Consider the following 13,820-nt stretch of genomic DNA (forward strand, 5'->3'; position numbering starts at 1 on the left):
CAGACTTGTCCCGAACACTCAAGCCCCATCCACACTGAACCTCAAGCTATCATTGGCCAGCTGCTCGCCATCATCCGTGGCCCAATCAGATCGCTCTCCTGCGGGGCGGTGAACTCTCACGGCCAATCAGAATTCGGCGTCGAACCCTGTTGGACCCGCCCCCCGCCGTGTGAACCGGTTTGAATGAGTTAGGCTGATAAAAACCGAGCCGTCATGTGTCGGTCCCTCCCTCTTCCCTTCTGTCCGTCGGCTAGGCAGCTGCAGAGCTCAACGTCCCCGGAACAAAACACAAGAAAACAACCATGTCTGAGAAACTTAACTTCAAAGTCGGTCAGTGTCAACACATTTCATATTAACCGAGCTCTGAAGAGAGGTTGCGTAGCGACCGTCGGCGCTTTGATAGCTAAATAGCTTGTAGCTAAGTTTATTGTTACATGCAGTGTTGGGTAAAAGCTAACCATACAGCATTTAGATAAGTGTTAAACACACGTTTGAAAATAACTTTTATGCTTTAAAGTCTGTTTCTTTACTACGTTACTGTTCAGGGAAAGTTGCTAGCTTAGCATATTGGTAAATTTCATGCAGCTGTTTTTGGTAAAATGCATCTTTTGTTATTCTCATCAGTGTTTGTAAGCTGTTGGGCTAAAAAAAAAAAAAAGTCAACTTCTCTACACTTATTGTTCGTAGTTTGCTCAAATCTGAGAATGAATCGACATGTATCACAGCCACACTAGCGCCGAGCAGAGCATGGACTTGTTCCCGAACAGAGATGGCATCCACAGCCTGTGGGTGTTGTAGTTCTTTTAGCGGCGCAGGAGGCAGTGTTTTCCGCGACATGGCCCGTGTTTGTAAACTACTACTCCCATGATGCAACGTACCTCGCAGCTAAGTTAGGCTTGAGTGACAGGAGCAGGCAGACAGATCTGCACTGTATGCAGCTTGAATAACGTAGTAATCCGGTGACTACACGTGGTGTCTGCCTGCGAGAGCTTTTACATCTAAATCATTTGATTTAAATGTTGTCTTAAGTTTATAAATAACAGAAAGGGATCAAGAAATCCAGGCGCACCTTTAAAACTTCAAAATGTTAAGACAAAACATATGCTACTTTACATTGGAAATGTTTAAATGCACTTTAAGTCATGAAATGCTTGCAGAATATCACTTTTTGGGGTACTTAACATGGGTGTAACTGCAAATACAAAATATTGTTATGCTGTCACATGCTGCTCTGTGGTGCGGAGCTTCTGGTTTAAAGCAGAATAAGTTGCACATAACTTGTCCTCATAACAGATAACCCTCGGTCAAAGTCCACACACTCTCCATTCAGTTGTTTAGAGTTCAGGTCTGAGACCGCCTTGGTCAAGACCTTCCTGACATGTCCATTGATGCAATGTCACACGTTTTCTAAAGACTGTCAATTAAATCAAGTTCTTGTCTGTCAACACTGCTTAAGCTATTTAAATGTACATTTTCCTTTTATAGCTCATAAATTAATCTACAGAAAATTAAAATCTCATTCATTAACTTTATTGAATTTCTGAAAGGTTTGCAGATTTGTACCCCGACTAACTGAATCATGTATTTTGCGGACTAATTGATAATGGTAATGATTGTTAGCAGCAGTCCTCCTAACATTGACTTGAGGTATCTTTTCTTAACTCTGCCACAACCTTAGAGCCAACTGGCTATTTTCAGATGACAGTTCAAACTCGGGGGTCAGTCAGTCAATATTTTAGGGTCTCTGGTGGCACAAATTGGTGCTTTCTATAGAACTAATGAGGGAAATCTGAGCTATGTAAAACTTTCCCTCTGCTGCTTGTCAATGCTTAGCAATTTATGAAGCGGGAATTAAGTTAGAGTTGAGACTAAGTTCATGACCATACTGTTATCTGCTCTCGTATGAAGATATCTGGTTAGAGGTTAATAAAATACTAAACATGACTTATCAACACTACTCTACAAGAGGAGACCAAAACACTTCGGATGCATTCATATTAGGCCTCGTTGATAAGGGAAATACTCGATGATCCATAGCACTATTTATAAGTTTAAAAAAAACCAACCTTTAATACGATAAATAAACAAAATGAACTATATAGATTTGTTTGATCTTAATCTGTCTCGGTTTGTTCATCAGCCTGATTATGTAACGTCTTGCTTGATTTTCATGAACCTTTTGTAAATCTTTGATGCTAAGCCAGGAAATAAACCATTTTATTTTGGGCATTCTGGATTCAGATCACAAACTACAGATATTAGTGACCAAAATGGAAATATATTGCGTACACACATGCATACACAGATTGCTCTGGCAGATTTTAAAATCAAAAAACCCTGGACTTCTGGCCTTATCTAAAAAGTAAATTCAATTTGTTGAGATTTACTCACTGATATAGTCACTATTACTGACCTCTGTTTGAATGTCCTAATCCTCTCTGTGGCAGGTTCATTCAGCTCAGGGCTGGTTCAGAGCAGTTTATCCAGACTGACGCGTGTTTGCACAGGCTGCAGGTTCTGCAGTGTTAATGTTTGGGGATGATGGAGGTTAACCTGCTGCATTGGGGAGCATTCAACCCAGAACACAGAGCGCCTCTCCTCTTGTAAAATGGTGCTGTCTGTAGTTTCATATCTATAAGGAAGAGATGAGAAGAAAAGTGATATTAACACTGAAAAATTTGACATTTTCTTCAAATATACTGTCTCTGCTGGAAATTCACAGAGAATTATTCATTTATTCATTTGTTTTGAGATATACAAATTGTTTCTTTTGCACCAGTCACAAGCAACAACAATAGAAATTTCTAGTCTAGCCTGTTTTACACTTGCATGCTCTATAAGCAGAACTAATCCCTTTTATATCTATTCAGAATAAAGTCCTTTACAATATACTACAGCTAAAAAACCAACTACAGATGTTTAACAGAAGCTGTCTGGATATAAACAGTTACTCTGCAGACAGCTGTGATTGACTTTTCTCTTTTAAAGAAACAACATAATGAACTGTTTTTGTTTTATCTACATTTCTTAAATTGATTCATAGCTTAATTCTATTTGCAACGAAAGCAGAGGCCTCATTTTTCACATCAAGATTTCTGTAAATTGATGTCGTCATAACATTGGAATACTTGTGGTTTAATTCACGGTGATGATACGTATGCAGCAGGAGTTGCATCATATTGTTAAGGATTATGTACTAATTTAGCTGCAGGGAGTTCATGTAAAGACACGTCAGATTGTTACAAAGTCACAGAAGTGGAGACTGTTATGGATCGAGAAGCTCTGCAGGAAGACGTTTGTCATTCATATTTTCTTTAACATCCTGCTATCTCTGCTGCTTTCTTTCTCTCATAGCTGACATCAGCCTGGCCGAATGGGGACGCAAGGCCATCGATATCGCTGAGAACGAGATGCCCGGTCTGATGAAGATGAGGGAGATGTATGGTCAGTCTAAGCCCCTGAAGGGCGCCCGTATCGCCGGCTGCCTCCACATGACCCTGCAGACCGCCGTGCTCATCGAGACCCTCACCGCCCTCGGAGCTGAGGTGACCTTTACCATCAGCTTGTTAATATTTAGTTTACAGGAGAGCTATTGCTGATCATTTATGGCTTTTAGAATAAAAAGAAAACACCAGAATGTCATTTAATTTTCCAACTGCAACCACCGGAGGAGTGTTGGTTAAAGATTTTAACATGCAGTTTTTTTGCTGAATCTGATAAAATGATGCAGAGCCTCACATACTTTATGAGATGTACTAGAAGCTGGTTTAATGACATGATTTACACTCATAAAATATCAAAGGGCCACCAGAAGCACTTACCACATTTCGTAAAATACACTCTACAAATGCACAAAACAAAAACTGAACTTCATTTTTTCAAACGGACTGCTCATCATACTCCGTCTCACACAGCCGTGAGAGTTGACTCAAGTCCAATAGCATCTTTGGGTTATACATTTTCAAGTCTGGTTAATCTTTTCTAAGAGACAAAACAACAGCTGACTTATTTGTCTGAATTAGTCTGTATCTTCTTTGGTTTCATATGTAGCATCTGCGTTTGTGCAGTAAGTAAAGTAAACGCGTCGTTACTAAAAATGCTACAGTACTCTTGACATGCTGCTCTGGTGATGGTATCTGTACTACAAATGCTTCCTTTAGGGCCTAAAATAAGTGATCAGGTTCCTGCTACTGTAGTCTATACACTCAGTATGTTATCATGAACAGTTAAGTAGAGCTTCGGTTACAGCTCGATGAGGCCTTTTTATTGGAAAATACTGTCCCAGTATGTGCACACACTGGAATCCGATTCAGAATCAGTGTCTGTAGGGAAAGAAAGGTATTAAGCATTCATTACCTCTGAACTGATAAGTAGTTATTCTTGATTGTGTCTAGACAGAGACCTTTGTCTTGTCATGTGTTTCACAGTCTTACTTCTGTTTTCTTCATCTTCTGCTTTACTTAACCGTCCTACAGCAGTTCTTTCCGAGACAGACAAGGTTATGTTTCTGTTTATTAGAACAAACTGTGCCCAGGATTTTCCCTCTCCCTCTGTCTGCCTCAAGGCCGTGTGTTGTGTTATCATGCAGGTTTTTATCTGTCTGACCAAGACCGGCTTACTCCTGCAGAGACCTGAACCCGGAGAATAAATAACCTGGTTTCTCTGCCTGGGAAATGTTTTACTGTGATACTTTCAGTACTCCAGTAGGAGATTGAATGCATGAATGCTCCTTCACTTGTGTCTTGTAGAGGATCCATAAGTCTGGCACCAGATGCTGGGTCCTGTTAGAATGAAGTGAAAATGATGATTAAAGTACATTCAACTCATCTATTTGGGTAACTCCATGTATTTTTATTATATCAGAAAAGATATTGCAATGCTTTTTTCCTCCAACATTGTTCAGCCTTACTTCATAATCGACTTCATGCCCCTTGAGGTGTCGCAGCCAAGCTGTCAGTGTTGCAGCAGTGTCATGAGGTGGCAGAGAAGAGGGGAGAGAGGAGCACACATGGAGGACTCAGAGTCATAAGTTCCACCTAGAGTTAATCACACAACTATCAGCACTCATCCAAAGAGCAAAAAGAGACATGAACGATGACACAACTTAGCTTACGGTTAGTCTTTCGCGGGACGTTTGGAGACAACAGGGTCACTGCTGAAGTTCGAGGCGACGAGACAAAAACCAACAGAAGTTGACTTTCAACCTGATTCTCTGAAGGCGCCAGTTTGGCATCATTAAGACCCATTTATGTTTGTCTATGTTGATAAAAAAATATTTTTGTTAAAGTGAAATGATGAAAGCAAATTTAGATGCTCAACATGTCTCGATGTTCTCTCTCGCTCTCCTCAGGTTCAGTGGTCAAGCTGCAACATCTTCTCCACTCAGGACCACGCTGCTGCCGCCATCGCCAAGTCTGGTGTTCCAGGTAACGCACGATAACTCTGTATACACTGGCCCAATCTCAGCCTCCACCCTAAAGCCTAAGCGCTGAACCCTCAGGGACTTCAATGGCATTAGGTCTGCAGTCTGAGATGGTACTGATGGTAATGGCACATGTTAAACTGCCTCAAGCATACATTGTCATGTAGCAGCGTGTGCATGCTCTGCCTTTTTTTAGAAATATAAATGAGATGTTATTTTGCCCCTGAGGCGTTGCAGCGCAGCCGTCAGTGTTGCAGCTGTGTCAAAAGGTGGCAGAGAGAGAATGGTGGAGGTCTGCACTGAGACTCTAACACACATGGAGGACTCGGAGTCATACTTTCCACTGACAAACTGGATTCACTTATTTTAATTGAAGTATTTTCATGAGACCCTCAAAGAGAAATTTATTACTTTTTATTTCCTATCGCTCTGTAGTGTATGCATGGAAAGGTGAGACTGATGAGGAGTACGTGTGGTGCATCGAGCAGACTCTGTACTTCAAAGACAAACAGCCCCTCAACATGATCCTGGACGACGGAGGAGACCTCACCAACCTGGTCCACCAGAAGTACCCCAAACTGCTGGCAGGTGGGTTTTAATTTCACCAGGTGCTGATGGTCGACAGTCGGTGGAGCTCACTGTTTAATCACTGACATGATGCTGGAGGTTTTTCAATGCTTTGCCTGGAGCAGTTTGTTGTTGAAAAGAAGCTGCTAATAAATTTACACAAAGTGTTTGGTAAATTTAACCTTAAAGTCAGCTCAGCTTGGTTTCTAAATCATCAACAATTTGATGAGGCAGCTTCAGGAAACAAGCCGAGCCACACATTTTCAACATTCAGGTCACATTTTTGGCCACTAGATGGCAGCGGAGGTCTGACAGACTGAGCTATACTGCACCTGCTAGTCTGTTGTCAACTTCTAGTATTGCAGACATTTATGAAAGGAAATGGATTCAAATATTGCATTACTTTAAAAACATTTCTAGGAATATTTTGATGGATTTTTTTCCCCTTGAGGCCTTGCAACCCCAGCATCAGTGTTGCAGCTGTGTCATAAGGTGGCAGAGAGAGCGGTGGAGGTCTGCACTTAGACTCTAACACACATGGAGAACTCTGAGTCATACTTTCCACGTACTCCTAAAAAAAACACTGATGTTTTAATAAATATTCATACAGCCAGAGTATCACCTGAACGTTTTCCTTTGAGTATTTTGAATATGAATATGCTGAGTCTTTGAAGTGGATTGGATCTGGACATATGTTACTCTGGACATATGTTACTGTTGAAAAGGTGGATTAACTTTATTGTCTTGTTAAAAAAGTGTTTTGGGGAAATATTAACTTAGAACGGGATAGTTAAACTTCTATTCTACTTATAATAGATTCATAATGGTCTGAGGAAAAGTCTCCAAAGGGTCAAATTTATACGTTAAAACTACGGTAACTTGTATGGTTGGTGAAGTACAAAAATTCCTACCATCTCGTCCTTCACATGGACAAATATTAAACTCTACGTCATGACAGACATTATTCTCTATGTGAGAATGTGCTCCTCAAATTTTAATTCTTGTATCTTCCAGGTATCCGTGGAGTGTCAGAGGAGACCACCACAGGCGTCCACAACCTGTACAAGATGTTTAAGAAAGGCGAGCTGAAAATGCCTGCCATCAACGTCAACGACTCCGTCACAAAGGTAAAACACCTTCCTAAAAGTAAAACACCTTTACCTTTCTGAAAGTCACCTTTGAGAGGGGGGGGGGGAACTGTAGATGAAGGTGGACAGAATACTCCTTTTTTTTTTTTATGAACAGAGACTGTTCCAGTTTTTAATGATATGAAATGTATGTTCTAGTTAACTAACTGTAAGCGGACTTCCTGTTGACCTTTTATGACATCATCTCCGTCGTTGTCATTGAGTGCTCAAAGTACAATAATTCTTCTTTGACATTGAACAGCTGTGAGCTACTAACTTTTGGAAATTCATGTACCGGTAAATCTTAAGAATCTTGACACTCGGCTATCGTTCTGAAATCTTGTGTCTCACTCTGTGCAGAAACGTAGAATTTGTATTAATCTGTCTTCTTCTCTCTGCTTGGTGCAGAGCAAGTTCGACAACCTGTACGGATGCAGGGAGAGTCTGATTGACGGCATCAAGCGAGCCACCGACGTGATGATCGCCGGTAAAGTCGCCGTGGTTGCTGGATACGGTGATGTGGGCAAAGGCTGCGTTCAGGCTCTGCGTGGGTTCGGAGCTCGCGTCATCGTCACAGAGATCGACCCCATCAACGCCCTGCAGGCCGCCATGGAGGGTAGGTATCCCTGACCCAAACGAGGGATTATTAAGATCATGATCAAGAGCTTTTAACATCGTTGAGAAAGACCACGGGTGGCAGAGCGTAGGACTCGGGTACATTGTTTTATAATCTGAAAAGAGAACAAAAGTGTCACAATTTTTATCGACTGAGCTTTTAATTTGGAGTTTGACGAGAGACCATGCAAGACAATCTTTTGTTTCTTTCAACTCTGCTTACCTGCACAAGTTCGAAGGGAAGAGGAAACAGTAAATGAAGGAAACAGTTCAACTTTCCTGCAGCTGCATTTTCAAATAGAGACTAGGCGATGCTCCTTGGATATTTTTCTCTCTTATCACCACGTGAATGCGCAAATCTGAAGTGGACAGAAACAGATGAATAAAAACACAACAAATCTTAGACTTAGATTTTAGGAAAAAGCATTGTCACCAACTGCTGAAAATGACGAAGAAATAACAGAATCAACACAACTGGAAAATGCTAATCCCTTGAGTTAAACATATAGGTTCCAAGTTTCTTCACTACCCAAAATGCTCAATTTGTTTTGCAGACAGAAGATTCAGCGTTCGACAAAAACCTTCAACTTTCTAGATTTGATGTCTTGTAACTGTTGAATTAGTTTAAGCTGAGCTCCTCTTTCACTGCAAAGGAGGGGTGTAACGGTACACAAAAAGTTCGGTGCGGTTCTTAGTTTTGAAGCTTCGGTTCGGTACAGTTTTCTTTAACATATAACATTTAGAATTTCCCTTTTACACATTGGGCTGAGTGTAGCATTGACACTTCAGCAGACCTGTACACCTGCTCAGGTTACTTTTTAATAACATATTTAACATTTTAAATTAAACATGGTAAAAAAAAATCATAAAATGAACTTATGCTGCATCCTTCAACCAAAAGAGTCTCCAATAAATAAAATACATGAATGACATTAAGCATTTTAGAATGAAATGAAGTAATTAATATATGTAAAAATATGTATTTTTAATTACAGTGACACCTTTTAGTTTATTAAGCCAACAGTTTTTTGAATGCCCTTTGAGCACATAATAAACCTAATCACATCTGGGACAGTATAGTTTCATTGCAGAACTATTAATATTTCCCTCTGTCGATATAAGAACTTCAATGGCATATGTTATGGTTTTGGACCCGTTCAGCATTACTAGCAAAAGGCTGTCTGTTTTTTCCTTGTTGCACTGATGTTTACGTTCGTGTGGCGCCTTTTCAAGTGCTTTAATAAGTTGGATGTGTTGCCTGCGACGTACCCGATGTCCGCTGAACAACGACGGCACACTACTCTCGTCTTTTTGTCCATTATTGTGTGAATGGGGAGGGAGGGTGTTCATTCTATCACGCAGCGCTGGAGCGGGATCATCGCTGAAAATGTAAACGAAACTTAAGAGTAAGTCCGTAAAAAGAACTCCATCCCGGTTATATGTAACTGTCCAAACCGACAGGACTCGAGGAACTAGTAATCTGCACAGTTTATGTTTGAACTTGTTTTTTTTTTTTATTTTTATTTTTTATAAGTTACTAAGTAAAAGCTGTCTCACACCAGCGGCTGCAGCCTTCCTCCTCCCTGAGGTGTGCTTCCGCTATGCGGCCCGTGTGGGAACACAGATTAAAGCACTTTTGTTCCGCGCATACTTGGATCTGTCCGTGTTCCGACTGGAATGAAGGCCCTGTACCGAAACGGTCCTGTCCGAGTACGTGTACCTTTACACCCCTACTGCAAACTGTTAAACAAAAACTAAACTAGTTTCTAGCTGATCTTGCATGAATGAAAAAAAAACTGATTTAAATGAGTCATTGTCTCAGAAACAATTTAAAGGAAAAATTAAAGTGAGAGAAGAACTTTGAGGCTCATGACGCGTCCGCTCAAAATCAAGCCTGAGAGCCGATGAGATTTGACCAAACGTGTGATTGAAGTTATAAGGGTTATCTGCATAATTGTGGCTAAATTGTCCAAGATTTTGAGACATGATTTGTTGACTCTTATTTTTTAACTCTGTCTGTCTCTCTGTGTCTGCAGGTTATGAGGTCACAACCATGGACGAGGCTTCCAAGGAAGGAAACATCTTCGTCACCACCACCGGTTGCGAGGACATCATCCTGGGACAGTGAGTTTAACAAATATTTAAAGTTCCACTAGAATGTAAATTAAGAGGGTGGAAGTATTTTTTATGTGAATACTTTGTAAAAATGTGTTTGCCTGCACAACAACGACATGTTATTTATTTACTCTCAGTCACTTTGAGAACATGAAGGACGACGCCATCGTCTGTAACATCGGACACTTTGACTGTGAAATCGACATGAACTGGCTGACCAAGAATGCCGCCGAAAAAATCAACATCAAACCTCAGGTGGGAAAATAAAACCAAATAGAAATAATTCAATTATACAGCCGAGATATTTTGTCTGCCTCAGGCTCGTTTTCAGTTTGGGACCTTGTTCTCTGAAGTTTTCCCTTTCTTTATTCCTTCTCGGCAGGTCGATCGCTTTTTGTTGAAGAACGGTCGTCACATCATCGTCCTGGCTGAAGGCAGACTGGTGAACCTCGGCTGTGCCATGGGACATCCCTCCTTCGTCATGAGCAACTCCTTCACCAACCAGGTACCGTGAATGTCTGTGAGCCAGAGAAAATAAATGATTCTAGTCAGAAGAGAGAGGATGTAAATTAAAGCCCCGTTTCCACCAAGCGGTCCCGTTTAGTTCAGTACAACACGATACACATGTATTGGCTTTTTCACTGACAAAAGTTTGGGAATGGTGCCAAAAATAACAGATCTGTACCGTTGTGCATTTTTGATCCCCTTCTGTCGGGCTGCTAAGCATACCGATCTGTACCTCAGGGCTTCAGCTGGACACACTGCAGACCCTTTATTGGTCGAAAGAGTCACACAAGGACAAACCCAAAATGCGAGTAATTTCTAGACTTTTTTTGTTTTTGAGATTAATGTCAGTGCGTAGCAACAACCCATGGATGAGGTGAAGACCTCTGTTAGACGTCCTCCATTGTTGCCCTTTGTTTTCTGTGTCACGATCTTCTTTCCTGGATTTATTGGCAAGCTGCACTGTGTCACGCTGCTATCGTCATCCGGCTAACACCTCTCCTACAAACTAAGGGTACGGTTGGCTGTGGAAATGTTAAAAAGATCAGGGTTTACTGTACCAGACTGTACTGAACCAAACCAGACCACTTGGTAGAAACGGAGGATTTACAGGTGTTCATATATGAACAGAATAACTTCAGAGCTTCTTCCAGTTTGCTTTATTCAACAGTTTCTGTAAAACCTTCATGGTCTTCTCTTCTCTGCAGGTTCTGGCTCAGATCGAGTTGTGGAAAAACACAGAAAAATACCCCATCGGAGTCCACTTCCTGCCCAAGAAGGTGAGAAACCTCAGTATGATAAAGTGTTTACTATAGTTCTGGGGCTGTTACGATGTCCCAACTCAGAAACTGGGACAATCCGAGGAGCATATGCACCTCGTCAGGTGATCAGTAGCTTTACCTGGGCAGAGCTGGAGTGGACAGACGAGCGGAGAAAAGACACAACAGCACAGAGAAACATAACAAGTACTGAACTCAATACTGGAAGTCCAACACTCCAGATGACATATTTTAGAGGTTTTTCTTAAGGATAGAGGGCTGAATGTACCGGCTTAACCACAGAATCTAATATCAGAGGAGAAAGGGTTCAGGAGGAGGGCAGGGATTTTAAACTTCTCGTACTCGAGCTAAGATGCAAAACAAAAACAGTGAGAGCGAGCTGCTGGTGACCGTGACGGACCCAACGTTTGTTTTGAACTTGGAAAGCTTAAAAAGACAGCAGACTTAAAAATCGGAGAGATTATGTGAAGCTTTGAAGAGCGGGGTTACTCTCACAGAGGAGCAGAGCATCTTTTTTTTTATATCCTCTGTGAGTCCCTCTTTCCTTCTATGGCCTGAACGTACTGTCACGTATTGAAACTGGGAAGTTTTGAAGAGAACTCGGCCGATTGTGCGGCTTTTGCCCCCGCTAAACCTGTGCACATAAGTCTAAAAGACACAAAACCGCTTGAACCGCTTCTCTTTATTTAGGAGAGGCGATGAAGAGTGTTTGGATTTAGTGATTTTAATTGGAGAGCGGAAAAAAAACAATCAAAGCATGTAACTGAACATCACCAAGAGATTTAAGAACACGATGTAACGGAGGGGAAACAGTTATTGAAATGTGTTCATTGCTGTCGCAGTCCTGATGATGTGCATAAAGAAGTTAAAGTGGTTGGCAGGTGAGACAGCCGTTTGTTTTTTTTCTCACCTCTAACACAAAACTCTTCCTTCTCTCTTTCCATTCTTCGTCTCAACAGTTGGATGAGCAGGTAGCAGCCGCTCACCTGGAGAAACTCGGGGTGAAGCTCACCAAACTGTCAGACAAGCAGGCCAAGTATCTGGGTCTGCCCACCGAAGGGCCCTTCAAACCGGACCACTATCGCTACTGAGCGCCCCCGCCCAGCTGAGGAAGAGGAAGAGGAGGAGGAGGAGGAGAAGAAGAAGAGAGAAGGTGTGGATCAGAGGGTGTTGGTGTTTTGGGGAGTTTAGCTTGCTTTGTTACCAAATGTTGTAATTTCAGGGATACAGAGAAATGATTGTGGACTTTTTACAAGCTTTCTGTGGAGAAGACTCTAAAAACGTGTTTTACAAGTTAAAATCCGACACCTTGTTCTGCTTAACTAACCTGAGATCAAACAGAAATCTGCCACACAGCTGGAGCAGGCCATAAAAACCACTTCTGACCCATAGCTTCCATTTTATAGCAGCTTCTTTTTTTTTTGGGGTGTTTGTGGATTTTCAGGAAGCTGCAAAAGAGTTGTTAAAGGTTCAGAAACAAACTTCTGTGTATTATCCAACCCTGAAGCTCCTCGTAGGTCAAGTCGCATCCCTCCAACATCAATATCTTCAGTTCACCACCTTCTCTCCTCTTTCTTTCTCGTCCTCTGGAACACCATCAAGTGCTACCGCGGCTGTATTTTTTTAAAAAGAGAGTTTCTCTTGTCGTCTGTCATTCCCTCTGCAGTTTATGGAATCAAATAAAACCCTCATGATGTTTTTCTATCTCTGAGGTCATCTATCGCGAATGAATCAGTACGTCGATGAATCGAGGCCAACGGTTAAGTGTTGAGCAGCCTTATTCCAGTGTCTCCGTTAGCACTTAAACTAAACTGTACTTGAACTGTGCGAGAAAACGCTCAACGCGCTGCCAAAAAGAAACCAAAGCACATCATGTTTCTGCCTGAATTACAAAAAGTCTTACCCTTTCTGTTGAAGCATTTTCTTTCTTTTTTTTCTGTGATTATTTCATTTGACTTAAAAGGGCCAAAATATGTGCAACGCCCCATTCCCCCCCCCCCCCATCTACCCCCCAAAAGTTCCTTTAACCTCTCCCTGCAGCCAATCAGGGCGCAGTACGAGAGGTGGAGACGGTTCTCGACGGTTTCAGAGTTCAGCTGTTTGTGAAACGATGGATAAATGTTGAAACTGACAAAAATAAAATAATGAAAAACATGTCGAGTCTGGGTGGTTTCTGCTCATTTTGTCTTGTGGTAAAATAAGTTAGCTCTGGCTCTCACTTTTTATCAAGTAGCCTATAACATCTTTGTACTCATGAACAGAACCTTTGTGAGCAGGAAACATGGAGACACACAAGTTGGAGACTAAAGGCATTTGCACACAGTCCATAAAGAACTTGGAAGGGGCCTGGTAATGCATTAATTGATCTGACAAACGAATAAAAATCGCACACTGACGTTGCTTCATGCCACATTATTTGCCCATGTGCGGCTACATCAGTCGACCCTGATGTTAAACCGATGCAGCGGTGCGTCCTTAAGACGAAAATATATTTATTATGGTGCATCATCAAGCGATGTTTTTTAAAGGATTCTTGTGTGTTTTTAACGATACATTTTATTCTGGGCAGCACAGCAGAACAAATTCTCTCAGGTCTAAAAGCATCCAGTGATGAGTGATCGCCTGTGAACCTGCTGAAACGTCCTTGAATGTGTGCAGACAGTTTACTATGGGCACTACTATGGAAACATT

At 41.5% G+C, this 13,820-nt stretch overlaps 1 protein-coding gene and 2 non-coding genes across 3 annotated transcripts; all 3 read left to right on the forward strand.

Annotated features, from left to right (window-relative positions):
* Nucleotides 1-175: 175 nt before the first annotated feature.
* ahcy (adenosylhomocysteinase) lies at nt 176-12,750 on the forward strand. The gene is made up of 11 exons (XM_020653185.3): nt 176-330; nt 3,355-3,545; nt 5,351-5,426; nt 5,858-6,010; nt 7,004-7,116; nt 7,525-7,732; nt 9,768-9,855; nt 9,984-10,101; nt 10,229-10,351; nt 11,058-11,129; nt 12,089-12,750. The coding sequence occupies exons 1-11, from the start codon at nt 303-305 to the stop codon at nt 12,218-12,220; spliced, it is 1,302 nt and encodes a 433-aa protein (XP_020508841.2). The 5' UTR covers nt 176-302; the 3' UTR covers nt 12,221-12,750.
* LOC114921268 (small nucleolar RNA SNORA17) lies at nt 5,639-5,773 on the forward strand. The gene has a single exon (XR_003809556.1). It is a non-coding gene; the product is annotated as a small nucleolar RNA SNORA17 (small nucleolar RNA).
* On the forward strand, nt 6,428-6,559 carry LOC114921269 (small nucleolar RNA SNORA17). Its single transcript, XR_003809557.2, has one exon. It is a non-coding gene; the product is annotated as a small nucleolar RNA SNORA17 (small nucleolar RNA).
* Nucleotides 12,751-13,820: the final 1,070 nt, after the last annotated feature.

Source organism: Labrus bergylta, chromosome 5 (genome assembly GCF_963930695.1).
Source record: "Labrus bergylta chromosome 5, fLabBer1.1, whole genome shotgun sequence".
In the NCBI taxonomy this organism is placed as follows: domain Eukaryota; kingdom Metazoa; phylum Chordata; class Actinopteri; order Labriformes; family Labridae; genus Labrus; species Labrus bergylta.

Excerpts from the sequence above, each read along its gene's own strand:
- ahcy (XM_020653185.3), top strand. The coding sequence starts at position 303 with ATGTCTGAGAAACTTAACTTCAAAGTCG. Across the intron at positions 331-3,354 it reads GAAACTTAACTTCAAAGTCG|CTGACATCAGCCTGGCCGAA; the intron begins GTCAGTGTCAAC and ends TTTCTCTCATAG. Across the intron at positions 6,011-7,003 it reads GTACCCCAAACTGCTGGCAG|GTATCCGTGGAGTGTCAGAG; the intron begins GTGGGTTTTAAT and ends TGTATCTTCCAG.